The sequence below is a fragment of the Pezoporus flaviventris genome, unplaced genomic scaffold, assembly GCF_033815535.1.
Source record: "Pezoporus flaviventris isolate CSIRO_AGI_PZ_B2104156 unplaced genomic scaffold, CSIRO_AGI_Pfla_v1 ptg000105l, whole genome shotgun sequence".
In the NCBI taxonomy this organism is placed as follows: Eukaryota; Metazoa; Chordata; class Aves; order Psittaciformes; family Psittacidae; genus Pezoporus; species Pezoporus flaviventris.
Window position 1 is genome coordinate 393,962 of NW_026892653.1, and position 27,555 is coordinate 421,516.

Genomic DNA, 27,555 nt, shown 5'->3' on the forward strand with positions numbered 1-27,555 from the left:
TCTTCAAAGGGAAACTGGGCCCTTGGTGGCTTTGTCTCATGTCTGTTATAACCCCAAACTGTTTGTGCTCTGCATGACTCTGATTTTAATCATTTATTCATCAGTGCAGTTTGATGGCCCCTCTGCATTCCAGGCTGAAGCTTTTAAACCCTTCCTATGCTGCAGGCATACAGAAAGGAGCAAGTGCTTTCCCTGGGACCTGGTAATATAAGTAAATATGACAAGCTCTGGTTCCATTTTTTATATTTCCCCACACACATCAAAAGACATTACTCCATAACAGATGCTGAGGACAGACGGCAGATCTGGGGAGACAGGAAGAAAAATCTCTAACTTTTCAAAGCCAGGTCTGCAAGAAGTGATCAAACATAATCCATTCACCAGTGACCTACTCCTCCCTCCACCGACTCCTCTTTGAGTCTGAAATAAAATTACTCCCCTGAAGCCTCCCATTAATGGATGAAAAGACAATTGCCTTTCTCCAGCTGAAACCGGATGGGAGACACAATCCCCAGCATGCTACCAGCAGCATCTTAGCGGTGCTTGGTTATTGGAGATCAGATTCCTCTGCTTGCATTTGCTTTTCTTTTAAAAATAATCCAAAAGAGCTGCCCAGAGTGATGTTTGCATAAGTGACAGATACAGAGGACAGGCTCACTGCGCTGCACGCCTCTCCTTCCCGGAGGCAACAGTGACTGCTGAGCCATAGATCTCCCTGCACAGCCCAGCAAAGGTATAAAGCATCAGCACCCAGCCTGGTTCACACAGACAACAGCAGCAGCAAGGACAAACAGTTTGCTCCCAGATGTAGCACAAGCTGCTGGTATTCACAAGAAAGTCAGGGGTATACGACACAGCAGCAACCCTAGAGCAACACCTCATACACATCCTTGGCGAGCATCACGTCTGGGGCACGCTCTCACCATGGGGAAAAGCTGCCACAGGTGACAGCACACTCACAGATAGTCCCGAATCACATGCTAGCTTTGGGCACCCATCATTCCCATCTCCCTAGAAGCAGGATCCAAATAAGCTTAACAATTTTGATGGCTTTGTGTGTGACATTATAAAACCGGGTATGAATTTTAGAGGGCTTGATCCTCGGAGGCACCTTAAATCAGACATGCAGTAACGCTGGCACCAAAACAACAGCTCCTTTTGGAACTTCAGGGCAGTAAATCTGCATCTTGGCATATTTATCATGGAAGCCGTTGCAGGGCACAGACTGTGTTGTCATTCTGCAGGCAGCTCACCACAGCTCAAAACCTGCCCAGCAGAGCCAAGCAGGCAGAACACTCCACAACTAGGTCACACAGAGCTGAGATTTCTATATGCTTCCCCCAACACTCATCAGAGCAAGCTTTTTTCCTTCATGTTTCTGAACACTTCTATTTCCTACTCCACACTTAAGACTAAAAGACCTCCTGGGATCTGATCTCATGTTTATCAATATGAAACGCTGACAAGGAGCCTTTTGCTATTAGAACATCTTGAGGCAAGATCAGAGGTGGTCCGAGGCAAAGAGAAGCTGCTCCCGCTGTTCACACTCAGGGTGGATCCACTTCAGCCAAAAGCCTTCAGCAGAGGATCCTGCAAAGCAGACACTGACCTCATGACTCGCTCTGAAAGGGTCCTGTTCACAGGGGGTCCGTCTGCAATGGGACCATGAATGTGTGATTGTCACAGCAAGAGCATGGGCACAGAGGATGCTTGGCTTCCCCTGGGTCTATCTCTCGAACCTCACTGACGTTCCCATCGACTAACAGTCACACCACAGGGTGTGCTCAGTCTTAGTGGCCATCAGTGAACTGATGAAGGGAAGGGAGATGGAAAGAGGGAGTCACTAGGGAATGGATACTGTAGTGCGTGCTCAGTGCAAACCCCAATGCTCACAGGGGCCTTCAAAAGGCCAGGAGGAGGCGGCTCACCTTGCACTCCTTCCTTAAGCAAAGGCATTAATGTCTTCTCCTCTGGCCACCAATTTGCACCAAAAATGTACAAATGCAGCATCTTTAAATTTTCTGTTCTTGCATAAGCAAAAAACCAGGCATTTTAAACAGGTTCAGAAGCAGCTGGGAAATGCTGGCTGCCTGCAAACAGGGACAGTGCAGCTGGAGAAGTAAAAACTCAGCTTGGAAGAAATGACGGGAGGATTAAGGACACTTATGCTGCAGAGCCTGCTCTGGCTCTGAAGGAAGTTTCTGCCCTCTCAGTTCTCACTCTTGAAGAAAAAACACCCAAACCAAACATCAGAGCCACCCCTGCCCCACACAGCTGCCGGGAGGAACACACTTTCAGGCTCACTGCTGTTCTCATGCCTGTTTCAAGTCCACATGCCCACAACAGTGCTGAAATGTCCGTCGTGTCCCCCCCCCCAATCAGCACTGGCATTCCCAAGCATTTCGAAGCACCAGAAGGACAGGCAGGAATGCTGGGTGCTGCTCCCATTGTCTCCAGGCAGGATTGCAGGCAGCAGCAGAGGAAGGGCTCCCTGGGAAGACACACTGCACCCTGAGGAGTACACACACCAGAGGAATTAACATGTCACATGCGAGTAGACTGTAACACTGGAAATTAAGGCCCATTTATAAACCCTTTATTAATAAATGATTAATAGATGCAGCCATATTTTTTAATAACTTACAATAAAATGATGCTACGAAAAGCTTAAGCAAGACAGTCTTAACAGATGGTGCTATAAAGTGAATTATAACATGTACAGTAGCTAGTGCAAAGTAATGGATGTCCTCATTTAATAAAAAGAGCCTGATTTTATGCAGCAACTTTCATGCTTGAGGCATCCCAATACACTTTAATGAGCCCTTGTGGCCTCACCAGTAGCTTGCATGCAGCTGCAGACATCAGATGCTGTTTTAGTAAGAAAGTGGATGTTGGTCAGGACACAGGGGTTACTCCACAGACTTGATTTTTAACCTTTCCTTGGACAGCTACCAAAAGCAGATGGAAGGGCCTGAAAGATGCCACCTCCTAACACTGCACTGCAGGGAGCAACAAGCAAAGCTTGGTCCGGGGCTCGAAATGTCTTTAACTAAGGAAAAAATGAACATTATTACCACTGAAAACAGACCGGCGTCTGCATCCATGACTATAAGGCACGCTGCAAATTATGTAATTTAATAAACACTGTAATAATAAAGTATTTATTTTGTATAATGAAGTGTTAGTGATTAGAAACCAAACACACATTGGGCATGCTGCTGCGGTTTCTCTTGAACCTTTGCCAGTATCACTCAAGGCTAAATATGTCTGCAGCAGGTTGAGAGTAAGTTCCTAGCCTTGTTTTGATCAGCCTGTCAAGTGTTTTAGCTGCCATTCGAGTTTCTTTATATCACACTATAATTGGCTGCTTTCTCAAGGTGCAGCGAAGGGAAAAGAAAAGCAGCACGCAGCAAGACTCGGGCTCCTTCTGCAAAAATCCTCCACCGAAACTCCGCTGCTTTTCTGAAAGCTGATTTCAGTAGCAAAGGGCATTTTGTAAACAGCTGGTGAAAATAGACTGGAACTGAAAGGCAGCTTGCATTAAACTCCACAAGAAAGCCTTATTTACCCTCATGTGCTTTCTTTGTAGTGTCGATCAAACCACTTTCAGCTCCCAGGGGAGGCCCTTGGAAAAATAAAGGGAATAAGGGGGGGGGGGGGGGGCGGAATAGAAAGGCAAATGACATCCTTCAGAGCCCATGTGCACCTGAGAGCCCTCAGCACAGCACTCGCCGCGGCAGGCACACTTGCCATGCTGACCTCCCTGCCCAAGTTCAACCTCCAGGGTCAACTAGACGCCTCCAGCACTGTCCCCGCCTGCCCTTGGTTGTCAAGTCCGGGAGAGAGCTTTGATCAGAGGAGGCAGGCAGGCTGTCCCGCTCCCTGGCACCTGAACCCATCCTTCAATATCAGCTCATTGATTTGCAGATGTCGGGGAGAGAGCAGAGAAAAACACAAGGGTGTAAGGGACAATCAATCACCGGTGGCACAGGATGTGGAGAAACGCGCCCTCCAGAGGGCTTGGATTTGCTTCCAGGCTACCAGCACCATCACCAGCATCACCAAGCTCCAGATTTGGTGGGGCACACATCCCTTGCTGCACCTGGAGCTTTTGCGGTGACACACTAAAGATGGGGAAAGACAATCTGGCAGTGACCATCAAGGAGAGAACACTGGCTACAGCTGCCACGGGACATTCCTGCCTTCTTTCTACTGCAGCATCCTATCTATCTACTCTGGAAATGCAACTGCAGAGCTGCCCCTCCAGGGTTATGGGGCTGTTCTCCCCTGAAGGATCAGTGCTCAGCCAGCAAGTGGGTGTTGAGGTGTCAGGGCCATCTTGAAACAAGAAAGGAAGCATGCATTTTCTGTGGTTGCTTCTCTAAGCAACAGAAATAAGCAATGAAGAATCACACAGTCCTGCAGTCACTCACATAGGAGCCCAAACTCAACCTCATCCGCCAGCAGCACAGTCAGGGTGCAACCCACACCTTTGTACTTTGTCCTTTCAGTGTGACAAGGCCACTCAGCACATGGGTAAATATAAACAGGTAAAGCAGCCCGTTTAGTTACAAAGCACAGGCCTGACAGACTCTTTTCCCCTTCCCAGGGAGTTCTGTGCCAACAGCATACATTTCATTTCCACTATGAGGTGGCAGCAGCACCCAAAATGCTAATTGCTCTCTTAACAGTGACACTGCAGACTTCAATGTCTCCCACACAACACATGACACTGGAAGATGTAGATGAGCAGGACTGGACCACAGGGACTGGTAACTGTTGAAACTGTTCTACCTTACTGTTGGTTTCCCTGATTCTAGTCCCTTTTATTCTTCTCTTTAGGTCAGCTCCCTGCCACCACAGCCAGCAAGCTGAGAAGCAGAGCACTGGGACTGGCTCAGCTTGAAAACACCATTATAAGTGTGTCTCTATTGCATTCAAGTAAGGCTTCCCTCCTGCCACCTTTCCTGTAAGGCTGTAAGAAGCTCTCAATTTGCAAACTCTCCCTCATACCACTGAATCTAAAACAACAGATCCGCTAACACTTGCTTTCTGCAGAGAAAGAGCAACGTTTCCATGCAAGTGATGAGTAAATGCACTTCTCTCACCTGGACTGCAATAAACTGCAAAGTCTATGTTCTGTCATGTAACATAATACAAAACACCAAGGACAAATGATTGGAAGGGAAAAACACAAGCTACTAAAGATGCCAACAAGCAGCACATCTTCAAGCAGCACACCACTAACAAGAAAGAAAAAAATCCAGTTATTTCCACCTTTCCTGGTACTAGAGAATTAACAACCCTTATTCTAGGTGCAGATACTCTTGGCATGTATGTAGAAGGGCCCACCTTCAGTCAGAGACCCTCAGCATCAGAGAAAGGGCAATGTAGCATTATCATTACGTATGTCACACTTAAACAAGTTGCAGCCTCCAGAAGAGCGTGTTTATCCCAGACTGTGTGCAACTAAAACCACTTTTTTTACAGGCAGTTTGTGGCCCACATGCAGCCAGTGGCTAAAGAAGCTGGAATTCTTTAAGAACTTATTTCCAAAGTTGCTCTAATTACAATGCATGGGGTCTTGCTGCTGAATTTCAAAGACAACATGCCATCCCTCCAGGCTTACCATCTGTGCATTGAATTCGGGTAACATGATGCATGTCGCTCCCACCCAGAGAGGACAGAGGAGCTTATTGATCACCCCGTGGACATGATGTAAAGGCAGCACGTGCAGAATAACATCCTCCTTCCTCCACTCCCATTTCTCAACCAGCCCTGTGGTCTGCAGAAAAAAACATACAACCCAGTGTTAGGGCAGGAGGAAAGACCCTCACTGCTTTGAAAAACCCGAGGTATCCAGGCCCCACATCCCCTGGGCACAGCTGGCAGCAGGAATCCCAGACCCCCTGGAATGATGCCTGGGCACAAAGATCTTTCCTTTAGAGTCAGCACGAGCAAAATTCCCACCATAACAGTAAAATACAAGAGGAACACCTTCTGCATCTTGTCAGTACGTGTCTTCATGTATATCAAAGTCCTTCCTCATTGATCAGAAATAGTCAACAGTGATTTTAAGCAGGGCCTACAGAATTACTAGCTTGCTGCTGCACTTACAGGGTTGGCAGAAATAATAATAACACCCCCCCATTTTCTCAGACCTGTGTTGACATAATTTGGACACCAATGACACTGGGCTTTCAGCACCTGTAAGGCATAGTCAACAGGAGCAGAAAATCACTGTCTGATAAACAAAGCAGGCTTCACATTTGTACACAAAATATTGGTCTATCAATATACTAAAACTACATAGAGTATATATTCTAAAATACTCTGCTATGAAGGGATGATAATCTAAAGTGTTAAACTTCAGGATTCTGGGTAAACAATGGCTTTCAGAGCCCAGCATTAGCAACTGGAAAGCTTATTTCCAGGCATCTAAAAATAATAAAGCATTTGAATAGTGGAATTTAGTCATGTCATTCACATGCAGGGAGCAGGTTTTAGGCTTTCTGCAAGACAGCACAAAAGATGGTGACTGCTCAGGCCACCTCCCAAATGATCAGCATATTTGTAAGGGAAGAGATTCTTTGCCCAATATAGCCAAGCCCTGGCTCTATCCATCAAAGCTTTCATTCCACTCCCGACACTGCAGTATCTGAGCACCCAGAACAACGTAAGCTCTTGGGAGGTATCTGTAAGGCATGCTGTATTCCCTGCCCTTTTTTCCCTAATGGCATGAGTCTATCCGTTGCAGGCAATGATAACCAACTGGTGAGGTAGTCAGCAGGCTCATTCAAACTTTTAATTCCTTTCGGCTCAGAGAGCTAATGGATTTTTTGCCTTGGGGATATATAGCTGAATAATGCACAGATTTCACACGGTACTCTACTGGGCTAATATATTCCAAACAGGGGCAAAGATTCTTTCCTAGTCACAGTGAAGAAAAGCAAACTGCAAAGAAAGCAGTCTTTTTAAAACAGGTCTTACTCCTTGTGCTTTCCAGGAAAGCAGTGAGAGAGCCCCTCTGCCCCGGCTACAGCTGCAGATCAGCAACAGCAGAAGGACAAGATTTAGGTCCTCGCTTTTCTGTGTTCGCCTTAAAACATGCTGAGGGCTTTCAAGACACAGCCCCACAGCCTTGTGTAGAAATACAGCTGTGCTAAAATGTGTTGTTCTCTGGGGTTTCCAACCAACAAAACACCTCTGAAGGCCAAGATCTCTGTAATGTACCACAAGCTCTGCAGAGGGAAAGTAGCACTCACCACAGCTTGCACGTTCTCATGGGTGCTGAGGACGCCTTTTGGTCTTCCTGTTGTCCCACTAGTGTAGATGATCATGGCTCCTCTGTCTTTCCACGAGGAGCAGGCTGTCAAGGGACCCTCCTCCACTGGTGCATGAGTTGCTGATCCATCGCTATGAGACTTAAGAAGTGGCAGAACAGGGACTCCTAGCTTCTCAGCACTAGAGGCTATTTTCCCCACATACTCCTCTGCTGCGATGACTAGAGCGCTTTGTGAGTCCTGAATCACATACTCCAGTTCCCGTGCAGGGTGCTTCTTGTAAAGGGGCACTGCTATGCCCCCACTTATCCAGGAAGCCCACTGGGCAACCACATACGAGGCATCATTGGGACACAAAAATGAGATCCTCTCTTCCTTCAAGTCCCTGTTGGAGCACTCCAGAGCTCTACAGATCTCCTGGGACAAGCGCAGACTCTGGCTGAGAAGGTCCCTGTAAGTGTGCTCACCATTTTGGTCAATGATGGCAGTTTTATCACCAAAAGCCAAAGCCCTAGTGAAGACAGGGGTAACGTCACTGCCGCAGGATGCCCGTGCAGTTTGCAGACCCCTGTGGGGACAGCCAGACCTCTTCTGCCCATGCAGCCCCCATCTGCAACGGGGCAAGTCCCGGATGAGGCAGCGAAAGGGGAAGAGCAGGGAGACCAGCATCCTGCCAGCACTGCCTGTTTTGAAGTGATTCTGCAGAAAGCAATTATAGGAACAGATAAGTATGTGCAGCAATTACCCAGGGTGTTATTCCAACAAAGGAAAAGTGGCAGCCTTCATTTGAATAATACCCACTGTATTATTAATGTTTATGCTTCAGACTGCTGCATTCCCAGTGCACTAGGCCCTACCCAGATGGAACAGGAGACAAGGGTCCCTTCCCTGAGAAGCCTCCGTGTCCCTAAAAAGCAGCCTTACTTCAATTATAAAACAATTTTCATCGATCAGTAATACTAGGACACTAAGTAGGGGTTACCTGAGGTGCCATTCTAACACAGTGGGACCAGCATTTAAAGAAATTAAATAACTACAATGGTACCTAGCTCTCAGCTTGCATTTTCCACCACTCTGGTTAACTGCAGCCTTGCTCTGTGGTTTGAGTTAAGCAGCAAAAATCCAAGCCTCTGAGGTTTAGCCCAGTGGAGGATTGTTTCCTGCACAAGCTTTCCTTCCAGCAATAGCACATCTAAGTACAGGAAAGCATGCAAAGCCTCACACCTGACAGGTCATCCATCATAAACACTGCTTCAGCTCAGAAGCTTTCTTATGTGACAGACCAAGTAGTTAACAGCTCCCGATCAGGCACAGGCAGCAGGAGCCCTGTCCACAAGGAGCAGCTGGTTTTCCCTGCAAACAGCAGCAGGAAAGCACAGCCACACACACGCTGACTTCAGGGCTTGGTACAGCACTTGTGTAAGTACCAACAGTGCCTGGAGCTGGGAACAGCATGAGGACAAGTTCAGCCACAGCACCAGGCTCCACTCGGGCAGCCAGAGCTTGGTCTGAGCCCAGCCCAACCATCACCCCAACCTGGATGGAGAGAGACCAGTGACATGATGCACAGGGGCATTTAAATCTCCAAAGTGGAATGCTGAGGAGTACCAGCACCAGTAAAGCCTTTACAGGAAGATCATCGACTGGCACAAACGTCACCCATTCTGTGTGCTTAGACAGCACAATGACATCAACCCATCTGCTCATGGGAGAAGCTAGACAAAAAGCTTTTGTGATAATTGGTGAGAAGTACCAGCCGTTTGTGCTTTAACTGTCTTTTCGTTATCCCTCTCCTTTCAAAGGGAAAGTTTCATGTCATCATATTGGGACACCACCTGGATCATCTCACAGCAACATCAGGGAAAAAGCTAACTCAGAGCACAAAACCCATAAGAATGTAACAGGCAGATAGGAGCCTCAGAAGAACACTTTGCAGGGGAGACCACCGGTATACCAAAGACGAGAGGAAGAACTGATAAATTAAGAGAACTGAGGAGATGCCCCAGAAAAATCCCAACCCCCTCTGCATAGAGCGTGGAGCTCTGGCTGGAAGCTCAGCAAGAACAATCACCCTCTGCATACAGAGGCTGCCATCAACACCAACAGGCAAGCAGTGAGGAAAGCACAGGACTGAGGCAGGAGAGGAAGAGATTTACTGCACAGCCTATCTAATGGCTGCTATTAAACACCGAAGTATCCCCAGAGAGATGCTATGACAAGAGGAGACAGTCAAAGGATGACAACTTCACACCGCAAGAGCATATGTGATGCTTCCTTGACACTGGCACAAATGACTTGATATTTCTTTTTACAGAACTTTTTATAAGCGCCTATCAGTGGAGCAGCTCAACTCCAACAGCCTCCTAGCTCAGCTTCCCACCATGGGGAGGAGCTGAACCAAAAGGATATAGACAACTGGCAGCTACGCAGGGAAGAGATGAACAAGGCTTAACCCAGCTCAGGCTCCACACACAGCAGCAATTGTTTTTTCCTGCACAGAGGTAGTTGCAAGCCCCACAGGCTCTCCCATCCACCTTGTCCTGGGGTAATGGTTGGACTTGATGGTCTTAAAGGTCTTTTCCAACCTGTCTGATTCTATGATTCAGAGCATTTCTCCAGCCAGACGCTGGCTTTGCATGTATTTTCTTTTGCATATCGACCTCAATTTCTGCTTCTGCAAGAAAAACTTGTTATTTCATGCGGAAACATCTGTGGGGACAGAGAGGTTTTAAACCTGGAGCGTGGTAACCATGTGAACTCATGACATACACCACCAGGATGGAAAAAAACAAAGCAGGTCACGACAAAGCTTACATGACATCTTTCCATTTCTCTGTAGAGACTAAAACATGAAGAGCTAACACCATACATAACCTAAACCGAACCACCTCCTCCAACCCTTGCCCAAGGCCAGCCCACTGGTGAGATGTTAATGTCCCAAGCATTAAGAGGGGCATTAATTGGAAGCAATCGCTTGCCAGGATCACGCCATGCTCCGGGCCAGCATGGCTAAGTGCACTTGGCGTACTCCCTGCTCCCCATATGGCTCCAGAGCAGGTGTTAGCTGCTGCTTCAGAACAGCGCCTTCCAAAAATCACATCATCCCCCTTTCCCCACAGCACCAGTCCAGATTTAATGGAGCAATAAACAGCGGCACCTTCAGCCAGGCCTGCGCATTTATGGACTTCAGGGAGCTACTGTGCACTGCATGTGTGCAGATTAGACACCCAGAAAAGGGCAGCACCAGGGGCTGTTCGCACGACCCTGCCTGCTGCTCGGGGATAACCGTCAGCACAAACTGCCAGAGCACCCCTGAGTACGAGGCTTGTCAGAGGACCCTTGGGCAGAAGGTGCTGGCAGCACAGACAAGTCTTCAAAGAGAAGGCTCAATCCCCCACCCTCCCACGGCTAAAGAAGCAAGCCGAGGCGCTCACACCAGCTCCCAGCACCATAACGCCACCGGGAAGCGCAGTGGAGATGGGAGCCGCGAGGCTCCCACACCTCATCCCTCACCGAGGACCCCCTCCACCCTCCTTCCATCCCCGACCGAGCTGCCCCCCTCCGGCTCCCCCCCCCTCACAGTTCCAGACGTGAGGAATCCCCTCTCCCGTGATTCCTGACCCGCACAGACCGGCAGCACCGTGCCGGAGACCAGGCTCCGCACACACCGGGAGGGAGAGACCGAGACCAAGCCCGGCTGCTCGCCCCACGCCCCGCTCCTGCACACCCGGACGGGAGGACTCGTTTATTCCCGTTCACTTCGAGCCTAATGAAGGCACCGGGAGGCGACATCCGCCCCCGCCCCCCCCCAGTACCCACCACCTCCGGCCGCGCCCCCGTCGCAGGCCCCGCGGGACAGCGCGGCCCGCAGGGAGGGAACCCGGGCCCAAAGGCAGCGGCGCGGCTCGGCTCCGCCCTGCCCCGGGCCCTCCCGGACACCGCGGCCCGGGGCCGCCTCCCGCAGCCCCGCCGGGGCCTCACCTGGCGGCAGCGGCCCCACGCACCGGGGGACCGGTCCGGCCGCGAACGCGCTCCGGCGGAAACGAAGCCCGGCAGCCGCAGCGTTCCGCGCAATAACGTTTCCAAGCTCTGCCCCTCACCCGTTTTAAGGAGATTTGGACCCAAAACGAACACCGCGGGCGGGGGGGAGGGGGGGCTGGTCGAGAGGAGCGATCGATGAGTTTGGTACCGCGGAGGGAAAGGTGCGCCCATGGCCTGGATCTGTGGGACCTCCTGGGGGGCAGACATGGTGGGACACAGGCACTGCGGGACAGGGACGTTGTGGGACGGAGACATTGTGGGACACGGACATTGTGGGACAGAGACACTGGGACAGAGACTTTGTGGGACAGAGACAGTGTGGGACAGACACGTTGTGGGACAGAGACACTGTGGGACAGAGACATTGCGGGACAGAGACACTGGGACAGAGACAGTGTGGGACAGAGACAGTGTGGGACAGAGACATTGTGGGACGGAGACATTGTGGGACAGAGACAGTGTGGGACACAGACAGTGTGGGACAGAGACACTGGGACAGAGACACTGTGGGACAGAGACATTGTGGGACGGAGACATTGTGGGACAGAGACATTGTGGGACGGAGACATTGTGGGACAGAGACAGTGTGGGACAGAGACAGTGTGGGACACAGACAGTGTGGGACAGAGACAGTGTGGGAAAGAGACACTGGGACAGAGACACTGTGGGACAGAGACATTGTGGGACGGAGACATTGTGGGACAGAGACATTGTGGGACGGAGACATTGTGGGACAGAGACAGTGTGGGACAGAGACAGTGTGGGACACAGACAGTGTGGGACAGAGACAGTGTGGGACACAGACAGTGTGGGACAGAGACACTGGGACAGAGACAGTGTGGGACACAGACAGTGTGGGACAGAGACACTGGGACAGAGACAGTGTGGGACAGAGACACTGGGACACAGACAGTGTGGGACAGAGACAGTGTGGGACAGAGACAGTGTGGGACAGAGACACTGGAACAGAGACAGTGTGGGACAGAGACAGTGTGGGACAGAGACACTGGAACAGAGACAGTGTGGGACAGAGACGCTGTGGGACAGAGACAGTGTGGGACAGAGACAGTGTGGGACAGAGACAGTGTGGGACAGAGACACTGTGGGACAGAGACATTGTGGGACAGAGACACTGTGGGACAGAGACATTGTGGGACAGAGACATTGTGGGACAGAGACAGTGTGGGACAGAGACACTGTGGGACAGAGACATTGTGGGACAGAGACGTTGTGGGACGCGGACATTGTGGGACAGAGACATTGTGGGACAGAGACAGTGTGGGACAGAGACAGTGTGGGAAAGAGACATTGTGGGACAGAGACAGTGTGGGACAGAGACAGTGTGGGACACAGACAGTGTGGGACAGAGACAGTGTGGGACACAGACAGTGTGGGACAGAGACACTGGGACAGAGACAGTGTGGGACACAGACAGTGTGGGACAGAGACACTGGGACAGAGACAGTGTGGGACAGAGACACTGGGACACAGACAGTGTGGGACAGAGACAGTGTGGGACAGAGACAGTGTGGGACAGAGACACTGGAACAGAGACAGTGTGGGACAGAGACAGTGTGGGACAGAGACACTGGAACAGAGACAGTGTGGGACAGAGACGCTGTGGGACAGAGACAGTGTGGGACAGAGACAGTGTGGGACAGAGACAGTGTGGGACAGAGACACTGTGGGACAGAGACATTGTGGGACAGAGACACTGTGGGACAGAGACATTGTGGGACAGAGACATTGTGGGACAGAGACAGTGTGGGACAGAGACACTGTGGGACAGAGACATTGTGGGACAGAGACGTTGTGGGACGCGGACATTGTGGGACAGAGACATTGTGGGACAGAGACAGTGTGGGACAGAGACAGTGTGGGAAAGAGACATTGTGGGACAGAGACGTTGTGGGACGCGGACATTGTGGGACAGAGACATTGTGGGACAGAGACATTGTGGGACAGAGACAGTGTGGGACAGAGACAGTGTGGGACAGAGACACTGTGGGACAGAGACGTTGTGGGACAGCGACATTGTGGGACGCGGACATTGTGGGACAGAGACATTGTGGGACAGAGACAGTGTGGGACAGAGACAGTGTGGGAAAGAGACATTGTGGGACAGAGACACTCTGGGACACAGACAGTGTGGGAAAGAGACACTGCGGGACAGAGACAGTGTGGGACAGAGACAGTGTGGGACAGAGACACTCTGGGACACAGACAGTGTGGGACGGAGACATTGTGGGACAGAGACACTGTGGGACAGAGACACTGTGGGACAGAGACACTCTGGGACACAGACAGTGTGGGAAAGAGACACTGCGGGACAGAGACAGTGTGGGACAGAGACAGTGTGGGACAGAGACACTCTGGGACACAGACAGTGTGGGAAAGAGACACTGCGGGACAGAGACAGTGTGGGACAGAGACGTTGTGGGACAGAGACGTTGTGGGACAGAGACGTTCTGGGACACGGACATTGTGGGACAGAGACGTTGTGGGACAGAGACATTGTGGGACAGAGACACTGTGGGACAGAGACACTCTGGGACACAGACAGTGTGGGACAGAGACGTTGTGGGACAGAGACAGTGTGGGACAGAGACACTGTGGGACAGAGACAGTGTGGGACAGAGACACTGGGACAGAGACATTGTGGGACAGAGACAGTGTGGGACAGAGACACTGTGGGACTGAGACATTGTGGGACAGAGACAGTGTGGGACAGAGACACTGGAACAGAGACACTGTGGGACATGGACATTGTGAGACAGGGACATTGTGGAACAGAGACATTGTGGGACAGAGACATCCTGGGCTCACCATGGTGTCACACTGCAGCTCATTTGGACCTCCCCGGTAGCACCGTGTTCCGTTCCCATCCCAGCTGCATCCCAGTCCCCCCATCCTGGCTGCAGGGACATCCCGTGCTGTGCTCGGATGCGGCTCAGCCGTACACTCATGCTGTGTGTGCTGTGCTGCAGGATGACTGGGAGCGGGTGCTGCAGGGGTTGCACACAATTGCTCTTCTAGGTGGGAAAGCAAGGAGCGAGAGCAATGCCGGTGTCACTGGTGCAGAGCTCACCGGGTGGAGAATAGGCCCTGCAGCAGCTTTCTGTCCTGGCTCTCCATTGCATCGCCATTCCTCAGCTCCCTCCCATCACACATCCTCCCAATGCACAGCTCCCCATTTCCCTCTTCCCAATGCATGGCTCCCTGTTGCACAGCTACCTTCCCCATTGCATGGCTGCCCAAGGCTACTTTGCTGTTGCACAGCCCCATCCCCGTGACGCTGCTTCCCACTGCGTGGCTCATTCTGTGTTGCACAGCACCATAGCCACTGCTCAGTTCCCCATTGCACGATTGTTGTACAGCTCCCTCCCCATTGTATGGCTATTGCATGGCTCCCCACTGCTCATCTCCCTCCCTGTTGCATGGCTCTCTCCTCTTCCGTGCTTCCCCGTTGCACAGCTTCTCCATTCAGAGCTGCTGCAAGAGGGACCCAGCACACCCAGGAGCTCTGGGCCAGCCCCTGACATCAGCGAGCACCCATCTCGCAGCTCACTCTGTGCCCATGTGCTGCAGCGCAGATGTGCCTGGCTCCACCACCACCCGCCCCAGCCCTGCCACCGCCTCTTTCCATTCTCCTTTTTGCTCTTACCACCTGCCACCGGCATCCCCTGTCCCTGCAGGCTGCAGGGATTAACCCCATCTGGGGGATGCTGCATACAGGGACATCATCCCTGCCGTGGTCCAGGCGCTGGTGGGGACAGGGTGCACAGGATGGGGGCAACAGGGCTGTGACAGCCACCGGTGCATGCACCAAGCAGGATGCTCCTCTGTGCCTACAGCTCCTCCAGGCTGTGCAGGGACCCAGCCCGAAGGGGGGGGTGACGGGCCCTGCTCCCCCTTGGCCATGCAGGCTGCCAGGCCAGCTGGCTGTGTGAACAGCAGATGTCCACCCCGAGCCACCCTCTGCCGCGCCGGCACCTGGTGCCCAGTGGCCATCTGGAGTCAGCCACGTCCCCGGAGATGATGCTCAGCCCTGGCTGCAAGCAGCACCCGGCCACCGCCATCCATCCCGGGGGATGGAAGGGAGGGAGCTGCTCTGGCAGTGCCAAGCACGGCCAGGTGCTGGTGAAGCAGGTTATGGTTTATGCAGCAGGTTTGTGGCTGCTCAGTGCCCAGCCCTGCTCTCCATACCAGGGTGGTGGGGACGCTGCATCACAGAGGGGTCAGTCCAGATGTGCCATCACAGCTGGGAGCAAAACACACAGTGCCTGCGGCTGCTGGACACCACAAAAACAGAGCTGGGTACACTGCAGTCTTGCCTGTCCATGGACTCCGCTGGGCTCATGGGGATGCTACAGTGGTCCCCAGGACACTGGGCTGTCCCCAGGCTGCCACCGCAGCTTCCTGCCTCCCTCCCAGCTAGGGACGAGCCCCACAGATGATGCCAGCAGGAGGGTTTTCTGCTTGCTCCCCCCTGCCTTACACAGCTCACTGATTAATTATGGATCCAGCAGAAAGCTTTTATTACATTACAGTTTACTTCTGGCAACATCCGCGTTTGTTAAAAAGAAAAAAAAGAAGAAGAAAGTAATTACTACTGTGGTGTAAACACCACAAACACCACTGGGTTATGGGGAGCTTGATGCTCGGGGTGAGCACCATGACTGGTGTTTGCTACAAGTCCCTGTTCTGTGGTAGGATGGGATGGGGATACCAGGAGCTGCTTCCATGGCACTGCTTGGGGTGAGGATGGAGAGCAGCGAGAGAAGATCCCATCCATCCCCGCTGGGACACCCCATGGACGTGGGTACCATGTCGCCAGCCTTGTCCTGACCCAACCCAAGAGGGGACAGAACCAGATCCTGTGCCAGGGTCCCTGACTGCTGCTAAAGAGGGAATAGTAAACAAGGTGGAGTGAAACATTTGATCTCCATCCATCTGCCAGTACTTAATCTCTCAACCACAGCCCTTGGGCCTCCCAGCCCCCCTAATCTGCTCCCCCTTGGCTGTTGGGGGGTCAGAGCTGGGGCTGCTGGCCATGCCCCCCACCACACGCATGGCATCAGCACAACTGGGAGATTGCTAGTTCCATATGGTGGGAGAAACCGGATTAACTGTCCCCGTTTCGTGGTTTAACCCCTGTGCTGCTGCTGCAGTGGTTAGAGGGCACAATCAAGGGGACAGGGTCCTGCTACTGCCCCCTATGCCTGCATCCTGCCCGCATGAGCATCTGCTGCTGGAGCCACTGCCCACACTGCAGTAGCAAGGGACAAATCTGTCCTTGGGGGCTTGCAGGGGATGCAATTGCCTTCGGGACTCCCCGAGGATGGGAGCAGCTCGGAGACACTCGGCGTGAAGTAGAGCTGTAAGTGCCTCCTGCGTCACGTGGCGAGGATAAGTGCAAAATGGCCCTATTATGATAATTGCACAAAATTATGATTGATGGAGATTAGCTGCTTATTTGAGGAAATGGCAGGCACACGTGTGACACAGGCAGGCCGGGCCACGGGAGCACGGGCAGAGGGGCACTCCAGGCTCTTCCTATGGTGCAGATTGTCAGCACCATCCCAGGAGCTGCTGCATCCCTGCTTTCAGGATGGGAAGTTCCATTGCGTAGCCAGAGCATGGCTGGAGTCTAGGATGAGGCCAGTGTGACCCATGCACAGCCCCATCCTGCCCCATGCAAGGCTTCTGGTGTTTTCTGCCAACCCCATTAAAGGTATCCCTGATTAGTGGGTAAACCTGTTAAACGGTGATGGCAGGCAGGTCTCTGCGCGATGGCTCCTTGACTGGTGCTCCCGGTGCTCTGCCCCACCAGGCCGTGCCATGGGGATGTGCCATGGGGCTGGGGAGAGGGCAGTGGAGCAGTCCCAGCACCCCTGCAGCTCTCAGTAGGTCTATATGACTTACTTTGGGTGAAGCTGAGCCGGGTGCTGGGTTGGCAGCCTGCTCCTGCCTCATGCCTGGCTGTCCCCACCAGTGTTCCTTGGCCTTGGGGACCCTCCTACGGCATCAGTGCTGGGAGACCCTGCACTACAATGGGTGCTCAAGCCACATTCCAGCTTCTTCCTTCAGAAAATCACCAAGACCAGGAATCTGGGGAAGAAAAGCAGGAAAGGCAGGAATGGCTGCAATGCCAATGGCTGGCCAGGATGGAGCCATGGCATGACTGCACCACTGGGGCCAGGGTTTTGGCATGGGGTGGGCACGCTGTGTCGCACAAGGCTGAGTGCACGGCCGTACAGTGACAAACGGCCGGGGGGCACCCCAAAACCACCCACCCATCGCCAGAAGTCCCTCCTCCGCTCTCCCCTTCCCAATTTCCCGGGCCTCCCTACGCATCAGACGGATGCTGGGTAAGAGGTGTGTCTGCCAGAGCCGTGCTTGCCACGCAGCATCCCTGAGCCGATCTGCATCGGCGCTTGCCATCCCTGGCATGGGCTCTCCTGTCTGGGATGGGGGCACGAGCGGACACGGACAGAGCTGAGCCTCTCCATGCGATGCCAGCACAGTGTCCAGGCTCCCGAGCCCTCACTGCGGGACGAGGACGTCACCCAGCTGCCCGCAGCGAGCCCCTGGCAGGTTCCCCGCCACCGGGCACGGCGAAGCCAGCTCATTCCCCTGCCGTTTTCCCCTTTTCCTCCCCCTTGTTTGGCTTTTGGCAGCAGAGCCACGGTGGTGGCTGGGGCGCGCAGTGCCGGGGAAGGGCTGCCAAGCGCCAGCAGCCCCCCGGCCCCCCGTGCCAAGGCTGGTGGCTGGCAGAAGGGCTGCCTGTGCCTGGTGGGGCTCCGTCAGCTGCGGGAGGATCCCTGCGCCGCGCTCGCTGCCAATTTCCCTGCGAGCTGGCACCGTGAGCGGCTCCGGAGGCACCGGCGGAGAAGGCTGGGGAGGACGGATTGTGAGAGGGAGAGAGGAAAAAAAACAACTAATGGACACATGCCATCGCGGGAGCGGCGAGGCTGCCGCTGCCAAGGCGCCAGCAGGCAGCGAGGGGCCAAAACCCGCTACGGCGAAGAGAGGAGGGTCTGGCAGCCCGTCCTGGCGCGAGACACATGGAGGACAGGCAGCGTGGCAGCGGCACGGCATGGCCAAGGCAGGACGGGTGGCAGACGGTGGAGCCAGAGCGGAGAGAGGTATTTGCCTTCGTTCTAAAGGCTGCGTGTGCGTGCATGTGTCCGCTGCCGGGGCTGCGCATCCCGGCTGGCTCAGCCCGGTGCAGGCTGCCTGCGGCCTCTGCGGCCGTCCCACCGCGCTCCTGCCTGTGGCCTGCCCTCGGCTGCCTGCACCCGCTGCCTGCCATGGGCAGGGACGGGCTCTGGATGCCGGCTGGGCTCGGATAACGGCTGCAAGGGGGGATTTGCCGTCGCCTGGCCGCACACGCAGGGGCCGCGAGGGAGGTCGCAGCTTTGTCTGGTTGGGCTTTGTCTGCCGGCGGCGGCGGTGCCGGGAGCTGTGCCGGGCACAGGCAGGGGCGGCGTGAGCCAGAGTCCTGCTGATGGCAGGGCTGGCACATGGGATCCATCCCCTGCTCCCACACCAGGGCTGCCACAGAGCCGAGCCTGGGGCAAGGGGTGGCTGGGAGAGAAGGGAGAAAGGGAGGGTGGACAAAGAGCCCTCCGCACCCAACACCATGGTGGGGAGGAAGAGGAGGTGCGGGGCACCGGGAAGCTCATGGTCCTGTGGCCATGAGCCGCACAATACAGGGCACATGGCAGCGGGTTGTTGGGGGTGCGGGTGCGTGTTGGGAGCCTTGGGGATGGGGATGAGGGGTGCAGGGCAGAGCTTCAGTCCAGCAGCACTGGTGCGGCCGTGTGCTGGTCCAGGTCAGTGCAGGAGCAGCGCTGGAGCCAGCGGTGGACACCAGTGTGCCGGGAGCACTGTGGCTTCACAGCTCTGCTGGAACCCATGTGAAGGCAAGGGACTCTGGCCAGGACTCCAGACATCAAACCTGGCTGGCACCGGGGGAAGGAGCTGGCACTGAACTCAGGGAAAGAGAGATGTTGGCAATGCTGAGCCCCAGCATCACCCAGCTCTTCCCTGCTGCTCTGCACCACTGAAGGACCCGGCCTGTTCCCAAGCAGCACTCTTGTGCCCAGGGATGTCCTCGCTGCACCAGCACCATGAGGACAAACCTCCCTCAGGGTACCTGACCCCAGCACCCATTGCCTGCCATGGCAGGGGTCCCAGCATCCAACTTTGAGGGCATCAGCATCTTCCTGGGAGTGGTGTGCAGTAAGGCAAGAGGAGCTGGCCTGTCCCATCACATCCTGTCCCATGCTCAAGCATCACTAGACAGACTGGTCCATGCCTGGCTCTCACAGCCAGCCCATGCATCATGAATCCAAGCTGGAGGAGCAGCTCTTCCCATTCCTGCATCAGATACTGGGATTAAACACAGCACCCTGCTTGTGAGGGACAGACCATGCTGCAGCCTGGTCCACAAGCATCCCATGGAGAAGGATTGGAAAAGGTGCCTCCAGCAGCTGAATGGCACCACCGCAGCCCCTCCACCTCATTCAAACCTCCTGGGGCCGCTATTCATGGGACCACAAAGCCCTTTGCCTGCCCCATACTTCCCATTGCAGGGCTGGGGCAGGAATGCTCTCCGTGTTACAGAACGCTCCCCCCATCTCCCGCTCTCCCCCGTTTTCCTCCGTATTTCACAGTTCCTGCTTCCTGCACAAGGCAGGGGTCTCCAGGGACTCCAGCCAGATGTTCTCTGCAGCACACCACATTGCTTTCCTAATGAAATATTCATGGAGCCTCTCCGCCTTTTGCCATGAAAGCCTTCTGCAGCTCCCAGCCATGGAAACGCTGTGCAGGCAGCATTCCTGCAAAGCCATCCCCGCCGGGGTCCCGGCCCATGCTTCCCGCTCAGCACCTTTCCGCTGCTCCTCCTTCCTCTTCCTCCTCCCGCAGGCAGTGCCGGAGCAGGGGCTTCATCCCCTCTCTCCTTACATTGCCAAGGGCACACGCAGAGCCATGTGCTGGGGATGCTGGTGTGCCCTCAAGGCCATCACCCACCCCAAGGCAGGGTCCGTGGATGGCTGAGAGGGGTGGTGAGTGGACGCACACCCCAACATGGGGCACTGAGGTGTCTCACCCCCCCCTTGCCAAAACCACACCAGGAAGGGCAGAGGTGGAGGCCCTCTTTGCCAGTGCGGCCCTGGCGCTGCTGCCGGCACCCAGCCAGCCCACAGCATTAGCGATGCTGTGCACTATAATCCAATTAGGTTGTTTATGCAAACAATCAGGTTTTATGTTTCGGTAAAAAGCTTAAATAACCTTAATCAAAGCGGAAGACCTGAAATTATCACCAGCGGGTGGTGTGGTTTGTCTGGTGGTGGGCAGGACACCCTGCCCAGCTCAGGACACCCTGCACAGCTTGTGACACCACAGCTCCAGGATCTGATTGATAACCCAAGGAGGGAAGGGTGGGCACAGGGTGGCCATGGGGGCGGAAGGAGGATGCTGGGCTACAGGTTTGCTGTGCTGGCTGGGAATGGGGGAACACATCTCTGCCACAGCCACCTCTGGGGCTCCCTGCTCTAGGTGCTGAGTGCCTGATGCTGCAGTGCTGCCCCCCTTGGACCTCTTGTCACCACTGTCCATAAACATGGGAACATCCCTCTGCACCAGGGTGTTGTGTCAAGCCAAGGGGATTCGGGAGATGCCAGCCAGCGACTGATCCAGCACATTGCCACCATCCCACATCACATCACCAGCCTGGGCTGCACTGACAGCACTGGAGCATCCTGGTACTGGGAGGAAATACCTGCAGCTCCAGCTCAGGTCAGCCATGGCAGTGCAAGGGGGCACATGGGGGATTGTGCCACGATGTCCCTGCTCCTGCCTGGGGACAAGCATGGCAAGGTGGGGAGCAGGGCTTGCTCTGGAGGGCCATGCCTGCTGGCACTGCCTCCTGCACACCCCAAATTTCTGGTGGAGTAATAAGCTATGCATGTAGTGTAGAAATAAAACATGTTCTGCAGAACAAATGATGTTAATTTGCTGAGAGGCTCTGAAGCTGAGTATTAGCGAAATGCCTTGAGGGAGAGAGCAGCAGCTGTGCTGGAATTAATGGCAACGTGCCGAATTAGCACCGCTATGCATCATAGTCAGAGGGAAAAATTACCAGAGAGAGGGGGAAAACAACCCCCTCTACAAGCCAGCCCCAGCCCTGGGGCACGCTGTGGAGCAGAGCCCATGGGCTGCTCTCACCCAGCCCTTGCCCATGCACACCATGGGGAAGGCTGCTTGCTCTGAGCCTAATGGCCTCCTCTGTGAAGGTGTGACCTCGGGAGCGCTCAGCATCCCTCTGGGGTGCTTGACATCACTACAGGGTGCCCAGCATCCCTTTGGGATGCTCAACATCCCTCCAGGGTGCTCAGCATCCTTCTGGACCAAACTGTACCATAGCACACCCACCCCACTCCAAGGGACCATCTCATCCAGGGTCTGCATCCCTGCTTCCTTCCCCTCCTTTGTGGGGGACTATTCATCTCCTTGTCTAGTTATTTCTTCTATTTATTCCTAGTTGTTGAGTGCCTGAAGTCTGTAGATCCTCACTGATTACTAACAGTGCAGCTGGCTTATGGCTCTGCAGCCTCCTCCAGAGCATCCGTCTTCCTTCCTCACCACCTTCCGCCCACCATAGCATGCCACAGCTACTGGGACCACGCTGCAAAGTGTGCTTAATGCATGATTCCAGTAAAATCCACACCTCTGATGAATATTTAACACCAAGATCCGTCTCTGCTGCCTGCTGGGGGGGGTCTGGTCCCACTGCAGCTGCTGGGTCAAGGCTGCTGCTTGGTCTCATGAGAAACTGGGCTTAGTGTGGCTGAACCCAAGCCTGTGCAGACAGCAGTGAGCAGTTAGCCCAGGGGAGATTGAGGATGGTGGCATCCTGAGCTGGTGATACCCATAAATCCCTCATCATCCCACGTGTTTGTTGCAGCCCACAGCTGCTTATCCCCAGCACAAAACATCTCCCTGACTTGTCTTGTCACCCTCAGACTTGTGTCCTGCTTTTGCCTCTGCAGATCCCCAGCCCCATGGGAGAAGGATGCTGAATGGAGACACCCCTACCTGGTCCCTGGTGCTGCTGTGCCTACCGGCCCTGTCATGGGACAGTCCTAGGATGGGAGTTCATGATTTGGGCTGTGCAACGCGGTAGATGTGGATGTGCCACCAGTCTGGTACTTGCTCGATGCACCAACAACTGCCATGCACCCAACCTGCCGACCTGCTGGGATGTGGTGACAAGGATGGGAACCCCACTACAACGCCTCTGTAGCCACTGGGTTTCAACACTGCCAAGAGCATGTCCAGGCAAAGGAGGAGGTTTATCCATTCAAACACCAGTACACATGGAGCTTTACCAAACACACTGAGGCCTGGATGGCTGCCTCAGGGGCCAGGATCCAACCTGGGGAGGAGAATGCTACAGACCAAGGGAGGATGGAGGATTACAGTGGCATCTCCAGCCAGGACCTGCATGAGCCCACCGAGGTCCCCAGGCTGGGAGCTCTGGGTACACAGTACTCAGCTCCATCCTTGGGTTGGGAATGTGGCTGGGAAACCTTATAACCAGTTGGTTTCAGAGCAGGAGGCAAGAAGCAGGAGGAAGGTGCTGTGGGTGCTGTGGGTGCCCGGGCACAGACAGGGTGATCGGTGCTGCCGGTCACTGCCAGGTTACATCTGCTGGGGCATGCAAGAGTGACTCCAGATGCATTAGAAGTGCCGTGCTCCAATTTCAATTTCATCGTCTCACAATCATTTTCAGGCTCCTCTTAGTGCCACATTAACGAAGCCTGCTCGTTTGAATGCATAATTAGCCCAAGCATTCTACCTCGCTAATTTCGAAGCAAGGGGGGGGGGGGGGGGGGAGAGGAGAGAGTTGGGGAGGGGGAATTTGCATATTAATTTAGTAGAGGGAGAGAAAAACTGTTTACCACTTGCTTCTTGCTGTTGATCACAGCGGACTTAACTCTTTCCCGGGTGCCATCTGGAGCTGTGGAGCCGGGCGCTCAGCCGGCACATGGGATGGGATGCAAAGGTTACAACGGCAGCAATTAAATCCTCCCTCCAACGAGACCACCCTGGTTGCCTTTCCTGCTGGGAGCACCAGGTAGGCAAAGGGTGGCCAAGGCGGAGGTACCAGGTCCAAGGTGCAGCCCTCCCATGCGGCTCTGGGGTCAAAAGTGCCATCATCACCCATACCCCAAGGTGTCAGGGTCCACCCTGGGTCTGTCCCTCACACCCTTGGCAAAGGGTGCCAGGGGCAGGGATGCCCGACAGCATCACCCCTCCTGCAAACGGGTGTCTGGGTCCATGCCAAGAGCATCTGGACCCCCTCAGTGTGCCACCTCCAAGGGAACAGCTCTGTGTCCGTGTCCCCCCCCCCCCCTTGCTTTTTGGCATCACCCACCCATAATACAATGTTGGATGTTCACATATGCCACCCCCAACAGGCCTTTTGCAATGGCATTGGTGTGGATGGGATGCCCACAGACATGATGCACACCCCCAAAGCACCCATGGAGTAATGTGAGCAGCCTGCTGAGCACTGACAACTCTCTACACATCGAACCCTTCCCACCATCTCTCTTTGTTTGGGAGTCTGTGGGCATCTTGAGGCGAGGATGGAGGTAATTTGTCTGTCTCCTGCAGCGGGCTGTCATCTCACATCTGTGAACCAGTTCTATTTGCACTGCTATTAAAAAATCTCAGGTCTGACAGGTAGTAAAAAAAAAAAAAAGTAAAAATAAAAGGGAGAAAAGCCTAAAAGAAAAATAAAAAGCAACTGAGGAACTCCTGGGCAACAGGATGCTGCAAATATTGTGGGCTCATCACATCTGCAACCACCCTCAAATCCAAAGCCACAAGCCATATTTTGGCCTTTGGACATACATCCCCAACTCACTTGGGCTTTGAATCTCCATCCGCATCTCATCTGGGCTCCCCAAAAAGGCTTAGTCATCCTTAGAGAGTCCCTGCCCCAACCATGCACCCTGTCTCACTGGCTTGGAGCCATCACAGCGATTTGGGGAACAGCATCCATCGCTGGCATCCCGTTCTGGCTCCTGCATCCGAGCTGGCATACAGAGATGCACAAGGGGTTTATCCTGCACCTACACATGCCACCAGGTCATGGAGCCACACGGCTGGGGGACACCCCACATGTGGGGATGGGGTCTCTGGCATGGCCGGAGCTGTGCGAGTGCTGCCTCGAGGCGTGGGGCTGGCTTGCAGAGGGTTAACAGTTGATTACAGCCTTTGTCTCTGCATCAGTGTACATAATGCGCCCCGCATTTGCATACTGCAGTGTGCGCTCAATTAAAATGAACTTTTAATTTCTTCTAAGTAAATTACTTCTTCCCGGTACGTGACGCGCACAAATGTCAGAATAATGGGAGAGCCTTAATGAGCTGGGAATGAAGGGCGGGGAGGGGAGCGCAGGGGGACCCGGCCCCCCCGGGCCACCCTCCAGCCTCCCTGCCAAGGGAAAGGATGCATCGTGCCTCCTTCTGCCTTCCCCGCTGGGGCTGGGGCATCCCTGCCTCCGGCATGTCCCCTGGGCAGCGCAGGGGTCACTTCCTCCTCCCCATCACCTCCCTACTGCCTGTGTTCCTTAAGGGGCTGAGCTCGCTGGTCCTGCCTGCATCCTGGCACCTATGGATGCGTGGGGACACAGGGACACGGAGCATCCCTGCAAGGGGCTGAGCTCTCTGCGTCCTGCTCGCATCCTGGCACATATGCACCCAAAAAGGCTCCTTGGGGTACCTTCTGCCCTCAGGGAGCCCCACAGCCCACTCTGCCCTCCCCATGGTGGGTCAGGGACGATGCTCGGCGGGGATGGATCTCTATATCCCCGTGTCCGCGGAGGCCAGATGGCAGGGGAGATTACCAGAATTTGATTTTGAGATAAATCACAGACCTGGATGAGCGAGTGCGGCTCCAGATGCATTATCCGTAATCCCCTGCAAGGGAACCTTTCGCAGGAGACGATCCCCGCGCCAGCTCGGCGGCAGCTTGTTAATCCCGGCGCAGCCCGGGGGGATCAGCTGCTCTCCGGCCGCACCACGGTGTGTCACCCACGCTCGCCTCGACCCACATTTGGTCCAGCCGAGACCGGGTGGAAGCAGATGGAGCCAGATGGAGCCGCACTAGGAGCACACGGGCGACGGGATGAGCCTGTGCCCGTGGTGTCGGTGCCTGGTTGTTGAGCCCGCTCTGCTCAGTGCTGGGGAGAAGGACGAGGGGATGCAGGGGGTCGCTGCTGCGCTCTCCTCATCCCTCGTTCCCCACCAGTGATGCCCAAAGGATCCCAGTACTCCCAGTATGGGGGCCATGGAGAGCCCCCCTTTGTTCATCCCCACTGTGCCCAGCCTGCCAACACCAGCAGTGTAGCTTGGTTAAGTTGCAGTGATGCATCTCCACTCATTACACTGATTAACCGGGACATGGGAATGATTCCCAGGACACAGGGCCAACCCTAGCGAAGCAGATGAGGAATAGGAAGGGATATGGTGGCCACAGTCAGGGTCTAGCATCCACAGAGACTGCCTGCATCCCTCTCTAGGGCCACAGTGGTTTCAGCTGCACAGGAGAGCCAGCACCATGGAGCTGGAGGGGGCAGGAGGGTGCAAGTGCTCATGCTTGGGGCTGTGGCTTGCTCTTGCTCTCTGCTCCAGCATTTGGGGCCATGCTTTGGGGACACATTCAGCTTTTGGGGGTTCTCGGTTGGGCAGCAGCTCCCCTGAATTCATCTGCACCTTGAGGAGCAGCCTCCTGCAGCTCCATCCAAAGCACTAATTCAGGGACACCCCCGATGCAAACAACCAGTGATGGGATGCAAGGTCCAGCACAAAGCCCCCATCTCCCCACATTGCCCCAGCTGAGCACAGACCCCAGGGCTGACCCTGATTTCCCTGTGGTGGTGGTGGGATCATGCTCACCCAGACACAGGCCATCCATCACACGCTGGCAATGGCAAAATAGGCCATGGTGCATCGCGGCACAGAGCAACCATAACCGGAGGATGCTGCCGATCAATGGGAACATTAACCTGAGCCTGTGCCCCCTCCCCAGGGGCTGGGGCTGGAAGGGGGGAGCTGGCAGATATTAATTCCTCTCCAGCTCCCAAAGAACAGGAGGTGGGAAAAGCCAAGGGGGGAAAGCAAAGCTTTGTCTGGCTGCTCCTGAGGTGTTGCTCTAGTGCAGCCTGGGAATGCCACCAACACATGTACAAGGGTAGTCCTTGCATGGATGAACTCTGTCCCCCTTAAGGGGCAGGGCCCCCCAGGCTGGTTGGAACACGGAGCTTACCAGTGTCAGCACATCAGCACATGTGTATTTGTGGGAATACAACAGAAATACCAACCCATGTCCATTGCTGGACTTCACTTTTTGACTTTTCTCCCCAAATCTCCTCTTTTAGCATCCTCATTTACAGGAACTGGTGATCCACCTCCCTGGGCTGGTTTTCCATCTCTCTGGGCTGGTGCTCATCTTCCTTGGCTTGTTTTCCACCGCCTGGAATGGTGTCCCATCTCCTTGTTCTGGGGTCCCACCTCCCTGGGCTGTTGGCCCACATCTCTATGCCCCAACGCGATGGAGTCAGGAGGCAGCACCGCTAACCACCAGCACCTTTAAGGGTGGGTATCACCCATCACCTTGTCGCCCTCACCGGGCTCAGTGCTCCCCCAGACCCTCCACAGCAGGGTCCCAATGGCAGCCGGTGAGGAAGCGTGTGCCGGCGGCAGCGCGCGGGGGGCGAGGGGGACCGCGCTTTCCCCCCAACGCCAAAATTTACATTGAACCACAAATTAATTTCATAATTTTTTCCTCTCTAATTATGCCAACATCTGCTGCGAGGCCCAAGCTGTGCACATGCATTTTAATACAGCCCTCCCCCCGTCTCTCGACACTGAACTTTGCAGTAATTATCGCCAGGAGAAGGGCTCCTTTCCACAGGAGCGAGAGGCGAGGGCTGACAGCACGTGGAGAGAGGTGCAGGCAGTGTGGGGTAGGCAAGGGCCGTGCCTGCTTCATGGGGTGCTTCCAGGGGAGCTGCAGGCCCCAACAGAGGACTTGCCACAATAAAGGCTGGTTTTGTTTCCAGGAGAAAGGGGAAATGGGAAAGGAGGAGGCTGCTCCAGGTGAGCAAAAAGGCAGCAGGGACCCTACATGTGCAAGGCAACCCACTGCA

At 54.5% G+C, this 27,555-nt stretch overlaps 2 protein-coding genes across 5 annotated transcripts in view; one reads left to right on the forward strand and one right to left on the reverse strand.

The window, feature by feature from the left end:
* Nucleotides 1-25,550, reverse strand: part of ACSF3 (acyl-CoA synthetase family member 3) — a 77,342-nt gene extending 51,792 nt beyond the window's left edge. Inside the window, exons 1-3 of one of the 3 annotated variants that reach the window (XM_061477372.1) lie at nucleotides 25,282-25,550; nucleotides 7,266-7,982; nucleotides 5,630-5,785 (exon numbers count right to left, since the gene is read on the reverse strand). In XM_061477372.1, the coding sequence (XP_061333356.1) occupies nucleotides 5,630-5,785; nucleotides 7,266-7,982; nucleotides 25,282-25,311 (903 nt within the window). In that variant the 5' untranslated portion in view covers nucleotides 25,312-25,550. Of the gene's footprint in view, nucleotides 1-5,629; nucleotides 5,786-7,265; nucleotides 7,983-11,264; nucleotides 11,351-25,281 lie in introns of those variants that run through there. The other 2 variants (XM_061477373.1, XM_061477374.1) reach the window with 2 other exon arrangements.
* Nucleotides 16,726-22,692, forward strand: LOC133281612 (uncharacterized). 2 transcript variants are annotated; one of them, XM_061477346.1, is made up of 2 exons: nucleotides 16,726-18,472; nucleotides 22,385-22,692. In XM_061477346.1, exons 1-2 carry the CDS (start codon nucleotides 17,835-17,837, stop codon nucleotides 22,479-22,481), a joined length of 735 nt encoding a protein of 244 aa, XP_061333330.1. In that variant the 5' UTR covers nucleotides 16,726-17,834; the 3' UTR covers nucleotides 22,482-22,692. The 2 variants fall into 2 exon arrangements, with proteins under 2 accessions (XP_061333330.1, XP_061333331.1); XM_061477347.1 differs by lacking the exon at nucleotides 22,385-22,692 and adding an exon at nucleotides 19,163-20,387 and having other exon boundaries at nucleotides 17,158-18,472.
* Nucleotides 25,551-27,555: the final 2,005 nt, after the last annotated feature.

What these genes read in the sequence shown, in the direction of transcription:
- LOC133281612 (XM_061477346.1), top strand. Translation starts at nt 17,835, where the DNA reads ATGCGATGCCAGCACAGTGTCCAGGCTCCCGAGCCCTCACTGCGGGAC. An exon ending in TGGAGCCAGAGCGGAGAGAG is followed by an intron (nt 18,473 to 22,384) that starts GTATTTGCCTTC and finishes TTGCCTCTGCAG; the next exon opens with ATCCCCAGCCCCATGGGAGA.